Source organism: Gymnodraco acuticeps, unplaced genomic scaffold (genome assembly GCF_902827175.1).
Source record: "Gymnodraco acuticeps unplaced genomic scaffold, fGymAcu1.1, whole genome shotgun sequence".
Classification (NCBI taxonomy): Eukaryota; Metazoa; Chordata; class Actinopteri; order Perciformes; family Bathydraconidae; genus Gymnodraco; species Gymnodraco acuticeps.
In genome coordinates, this window is record NW_022990135.1 from 4157397 (window position 1) to 4163990 (window position 6594).

General features: G+C 42.9%; 1 protein-coding gene across 3 annotated transcripts; it reads left to right on the forward strand.

The window, feature by feature from the left end:
• The first annotated feature begins 239 nt into the window (after window positions 1–239).
• On the forward strand, window positions 240–5223 carry lig4 (ligase IV, DNA, ATP-dependent). Of its 3 annotated transcripts, none has more exons than XM_034216778.1 (5): window positions 240–343; window positions 839–921; window positions 1036–1129; window positions 1564–3634; window positions 3897–5223. In XM_034216778.1, exons 4-5 carry the CDS (start codon window positions 1572–1574, stop codon window positions 4564–4566), a joined length of 2733 nt encoding a protein of 910 aa, XP_034072669.1. In that variant the 5' UTR covers window positions 240–343; window positions 839–921; window positions 1036–1129; window positions 1564–1571; the 3' UTR covers window positions 4567–5223. The 3 variants fall into 3 exon arrangements, with proteins under 3 accessions (XP_034072669.1, XP_034072670.1, XP_034072668.1); XM_034216779.1 differs by having other exon boundaries at window positions 1036–1091; XM_034216777.1 differs by lacking the exon at window positions 1036–1129.
• Window positions 5224–6594: the final 1371 nt, after the last annotated feature.

The window sequence follows — 6594 nt, forward strand, 5'->3', positions numbered from 1 at the left end:
ACCACTTTTTGATATAGTAATATAACATAAATAAATAATATTATTTGTAATATATTAACAAGATTATGTACAACAGAGAAGAAATTCAATTATTATAATTGTACGACTATAATATGGCATTTATTATAAATTATTAAACATGGATAAAATGTGAGATTTACAAGACTAAAATGAAGTAAATAAATATTTCGAATCACAAAATCACCTTGTGAGGCAACAAAGATTCCCGTCTTGTTTGTCGAGGGCCGTTTTAGCTGCACGTACCTACGTTGAGAACCAGGAAGTGTTCAACATCTAGCTGCTCACGTCTTATACTTCTTCTTTGCAAGATAAATCGAGCAAGGTAACACTTCAAACTCATATATTTCATTATTGTTAAATGTTATGTATCGTTACTGCTCCTCATCTTAAGCTATAGAAAAACACTTCCCACTTTGGCGGTGTTTTTTCAAATGAAGCAGGGCTAACATTTAATGTATTTACTTTTAGCTGCATGTTAAGGCATATCACATAATGCTGCCATTAAGAACTCGCAATTATTTATAAATCTTGTTTTATTTTGTCGGCAAGTGCCCGTAACTTATATGGAAACACGACACTATACACCGCAGACGTCTTATAACAACAAATACTTTTATTTTGAAAAATGAACCAGTTGGCAGTGGCATTTGGTTCGAAAGCAGGAAGTGTGAATATAATACATTCAAACTGATGATTCAAACATACGCCCAGAAGCAAATAACCATTACGAACAGCTTTTTATGTTAAACGTCTTATTAAATGTAATGCTTTCTGCTGCGTTCACTTTCTTCGTTTAACTCTGCCTGCTGCTTTTCAGAATAAAAGAGCTCTTGCCGTTTGGAGACAAGTCACAACATGTTGAAGCTTGAACTCTGAGGATCAACGATCTGCAACTACGTAGTAAGTGCAATTGTAAGAATGATGTGACTTTGGTAACATAATTATTTCACGTGGTTTGTAGACATATTTATTTTCCATTGATTCCAGTGTTGCATTGTTCATTTATTCAAACAGGAGATGCAGGCAGTCCATTTTCTTTCACCCAATACGACAACTTGTTGAAAAAAGAAGTGAAACCACAGATTTGTATTTTTGACTAGCTTCTTCTGTAAGAGAACTGTATTTGTTTAGTGCAAATTACTTGTTGTTTATATGCTTACGTTATACTAAGCCTGTATTCATTATCAAAGTGCAGTTTTATTGTGGAAATCAAAAACATCTCCTTCACCTCCACACGATATAGGTTATTTATGAAAATGCAATTGTTTAACCAATTGCTAATATTTAAATATTGAAATAAAATGCAAAAAATATGGTAAGTGTTAACCTCACATATTTTCATTCTTCGCATTTATTTAGATAATAATAATAGACATGCCACTAAAACATTTTTCCATTATTGATTTAAATGCAGATAATTTTCTCAATTTGAAGATAAATACTTTGGTTTATCCAAGTGAAATGCCCATCTGTATTTATTGAAAAGAATGAACTATTAACAACCTACAAAGTGGATTGGTAATCACATTTTTTTTTTTACAGATTCCACCATGGAGGGATCTTCTACAAGTGATGCAGCTGCTCAGCCCTCTGTCGCTGCTCAAGTTCCTTTCCTTCATCTTTGCTCCACCTTAGAGAAAATCCAGAAGACTAAACTCCGCCCAGAGAAATCCAAGACCCTTGGGGATTTCATTGAGTCATGGAGGAAGTTTCATGCTGCCCTCCACAAAGACAACCCCAAATCAACAGACTCTTTCTACTCAGCTATGCGCCTCATAGTCCCTTCCTTTGAACGAGAGCGCATGGCTTACGGCATCAAAGAGAGCATGTTGGCTAAACTTTATATCGACGTCTTAGGCCTCCCAAAGAATGGCCCAGAAGCCAATAAACTTTTGAACTACCGTGCTCCGACTGCATCCCAAGGAGAAGCTGGAGACTTTGCCGGCATGGCGTACTTTGTGCTGAAGAAACGCTGCACCAGCCAAGGAAATCTAAGCATCAGAGAAGTAAACGACTTTCTGGATTCGGTAGCAATCAACAACGCTAGCAAGCAGAAAGGTCTTGTGAAAAAGAGTCTGCTGCACATCATCACCCAGAGCTCGGCTCTCGAGCAGAAGTGGCTCATCAGAATGATTCTGAAAGACATGAAGCTCGGGATCAGCAAAGAAACTGTTCTTCAAGTCTTCCACCCGGATGCTAGCGAGCTCTATAATGTCAACACGGACTTAAACAAAGTCTGCCAGCAGCTCCACAACCCCTCCATGTCTTTAAGCGATGTCTCTATCGGACTCTTCTCCGCATTCAAGCCTATGTTGGCGGGTGTGGCGAACATCCGCAATGTGGAGAAACAGATGGGAAACAGCCCATTTTTCATTCAAACTAAACTGGATGGAGAGCGGATACAGCTTCACAAAGACGGCGACGTGTACAAGTACTTCAGTCGAAACGCTTTTGAGTACACTCAGCAGTTTGGAGCATCTCCACTGGAAGGCTCGCTGACGCCTTACATCCACAACGTTTTTAAAAGCCACGTCGTAAACTGCATCCTCGACGGGGAGATGATGGCGTACAACCCGACCACGGACATCTTCATGCAGAAAGGGAGCAAATTCGACATCAAGAAGCTAATGGACGACTCTGAGCTACAGACGTGCTTCTGTGTGTTTGACGTGCTGTTAGTCAATGACCAGAAGCTTGGCAAGGAAACACTAAAGAAGCGGCACGAGACCCTTCAAACCGTTTTCACTCCAGTCAAGGGGAGGATACATCTGGTACCAAAGGCCGACGCCAGAACCGTGCAGGACGTGGTGAACGCCCTCAATGACGCCATTGACGGCAGAGAAGAGGGGATCATGGTGAAGGATCCTTTGTCCATCTACAAACCTGACAAGCGAGGAGAGGGATGGCTGAAAATAAAGCCAGAATATGTGGACGGCTTGATGGATGAGCTTGACCTGCTGATTGTTGGCGGATACTGGGGGAAAGGAAAACGGGGCGGTATGATGTCCCATTTCTTAGCTGCCGTCGCCGAAGCTCCAAAGCCTGGCGAGAAACCCTCCGTTTTCCACTCTTTCTGCCGCATCGGCTCTGGCTACACCATGAAGGAGTTGTACGACCTCGGTTTAAAGCTAGCCAAGCATTGGAAAGTCTACCGGAAAAACGACCCGCCAGCATCCATCTTGTGCGGAACCGAGAAACCAGAAGTCTACATCGAACCCTGCAACTCGGTCATCCTCCAGGTGAGAGCGGCGGAAATAGTGGGCAGCGACATGTATAAAACCAACTGCACCCTGCGCTTCCCCAGGATCGAGAAGATTCGCGACGACAAGGAGTGGCACCAGTGCATGACACTCGCAGAGCTGGACCAGTTCCGCGGGAAGGCCTCTGGGAAACTAGCCTCGCGGCACCTCTTCATCGATGGCAACGAACCGCAGAAGAAGAAGCGCAAGCCGCTGGTCAAACCCAAGAAGGTGGTCGGGATCATCGACCTCTTCAAGCACCAGGACCTCTCCGGGGTTACCAAGGAGACGGATATGTTTGAGGATGTCGAGTTCTGTATCCTAAATGGCACTGAGCAGCACCCCAAAGCGGAGCTGGAAAAGGGCGTGGCCAGGTAGAGAAAGCCTTTTGTGATAGTTAAAGTCAACCGTGTGGCTGTTACACAGCAATATATATCTTATGTAAGCTAATATTAGCTAACATTAACCAGCTGATCGTACCGCACCAATTAAGGTTGTAGAAGCAGAACCCCTCACTGCAATGGTGCATTTGATGTCTTATGTGATGGTGTTGCTACGTCTCTAAAGTCTTATTGTCACACTTTAAAATAACCTTAATAATCAATGAACTCATTATTGTCTTCATCTCCTCATTAGGTGTGGTGGTATCGTGGTTCAAAACCCAGGACGGGACACCTACTGCGTGGTTGCCGGCGTGGAGAACATGCGCGTGAAGAACCTGGTTTTGTCCGACCAGCATGACGTTGTGTGGGCCGCCTGGCTGCTGGAGTGCCTGGACCAGAAGGAAGTGGTCCCATGGCAACCGCGGCACATGATCCACATGTCACCCTCCACCAGGGAGCACTTCGCCAAGGAGTACGACAGCTATGGCGACAGCTACTTCGTGGACACGGACGAGCAGCAGCTGCGGGAGGTGTTTGCACGAATCGGCAACGAGGACACGTCGGCGGCGGTGAACATCAGCCAGGTGGAGCAGCGCTACAGCTGGGAGGACATTCCCACCAGCATGTTCAGGCCATTTGAGGTCTACATGGACAGATTCACCGACATTGGAGAACCTGGAACCGCCATACAAGCTTCCTGTTTGGACATCAGGGCGCTGGAGTTTCGCTACCATGGAGGTAAGGTGGTGCAGAAGTTGGAGGAAGGAGTCTCTCATGTCATTATCTCAGAGGAAACCAGACTTCTGCACTTAAGGTCTCTGAGGCGCTGCTTTAGGAAGAAGTTTAAGATCGTAAGAGAATCATGGTTGACTGATTCAATAAAAGCAGGGTATCTGCTGAATGACACTGACTACTTGGCTTAAAGAGTCCACTGGTGATGCACACTGGATATAAATACCTGCATAACTAGCCTTTTAAATCAGATTGTTGTGTTCCATGAGTGATTACGGCTGCATGTGATTCGTTTTTAATGATTAGGATACTGTAAAAGTCCTAAAGGCAACAACTACATTACATTTTTAAAGTTAAATAGCAATATGGAGCATTGCAATGGGAAGCTAATTAATCGCTTAGCCTTTTAATCTTTAGCCGAGCAGTTTTTAATAAAAATAAAGGAAAAAAGCTTTTCCTTTTTTAACAAATGGAGGGGTTCAATGTGTGTTCAATTTTTGGAAGTATTAATGTACTGTCTTAAAAAGGAAGCTGCTTTCATCCTCTTAACTTTTCTGTCTTCATAGATGAATCCATTTTATTCATCCACATCAGAGATATCAAATGTAAGATTATATAAACTGTAACAACATCTCAAAGATGTAGCATTTATTTATTTATTTAGAAGAACCAAAATAATGTGACTTTTAATGACTTTTTCTGTCGAGTCAACTGAACTGTCTGTAAAACGTGTGCAGGCCAAAACATTGGGATTATTACGCCGTTTGCCTTGTCTTGATCTGTGCCTTTTATGCTTTTGTGTCTGTCTACAAAACTCTAATAAATATTATAAATCCTTTTTAAAATGATGAACCGTATTGACTGAAATATTGTTTTGAATTTGCTCAAGCTCTTCTGCTTGCTTCAGCTGGCAGAGCGTCACCATGGGGGGGACGTTAAAACGGCTCCAGCTCAAGGCCCTCCGACAAAGAAGCGGCCATGTTTTGCTGTCTTCAGAAATGTCACCATTGTGTCTTGGGACGCGTTGATATGTTATAACCTTCATTACCATGGCCTCCAGGGTGCAGGTAGCTGCCTGTGGTGTCCTGGGCTTTGTTTCTCCTAAATGCCGCATGAATACATTTTCAAAGTAAGTGATGAGGTACCTGTTTTCAATTAACTGCGATCTTAGCTTTCATTGACATGTAGTAGTACTCCCAATAGGGTTTGCCATTTATTTCAACAAGTGAATACCTCGGCTCTAAGAATTAAACCCTATTTGTGAAATAAAATACTTTAGAGCAAAATTATCTTTATTATTGGTTAAGAACAAGATTTTAAGTAACAAAGCACTCTGTAACCCATCGCCCACTCTGGCCTATTTCCAGGTGAGTTTGACTGACAGGCCTTAATTAGAGCTACTCAACTAGTGCTTATTCCACTGTGTCTTTGCGTGGTGTGAGGCTTTCGGTGTAAGTGTTGGTGTGAAACGTCTAACTGCTGGTCCTCGCAGGGGCACATGATCAGCCCTAAGGATCTGGAGATGCAAACAGCCGCTGAAAGCATAGCATTGCAGAAATACCAGGTTCACTAATGGGATAAATGCCCCTAATTAGGCCGGCCGTATGGAGAGCTGCTACCAGCGAGTACACTGGACACCAGCAGAAACAAATGGTTTGGAAGCGGCCCCTAGACAACCAGCAGCTGCATGCACTCAGCTGGAATAAATGAGCCCCTGTAGAGACCAAACACAGGGTCAGGGCGGCAGAGGTTTGTCCACAGAAATTAGCCTGACCCACCCTCAATGAAGAAATGCAGTCAAAACAACAAGAATCAAGCTCCAACTGAATTATGACATTATTTGTACATATTGGGGAACTGGTCATTGTTGATCCATATTCTTTCATATACAATTCATTTTTTGGAAAGTGTTTCCTTATCCAGATTGTAAAACACGCTGAAGTAAATGTATATTTTGAAAGTTGGACTATATAGAATTGTCTGGACGCGTAAACCACCCTGTTTGCATTACTGCGCAACAATAACACTTTAGGGGGAATACAAGCATTGTGATAGATTACCTATCTCTACAATGTTAATTATCGGGCTTAAACTTAGTTAAGTGTTGGCCTTTTCCTTCAGAGAGTAGGCTCCTTTCTTTTGACGAGAGCATCTTCCCTGAGGCGGAAACCAGGTGAGTACCAACCTGTCTGACTGACAGTGTCAAGACAACAAGAATA

Coding starts and splice junctions, on each gene's coding strand:
- lig4 (XM_034216778.1), top strand. CDS start 1,572: ATGGAGGGATCTTCTACAAGTGATGCAGCTGCTCAGCCCTCTGTCGCT. Junction 3,635..3,896: donor CTGGAAAAGGGCGTGGCCAG/GTAGAGAAAGCC, acceptor TCTCCTCATTAG/GTGTGGTGGTATCGTGGTTC.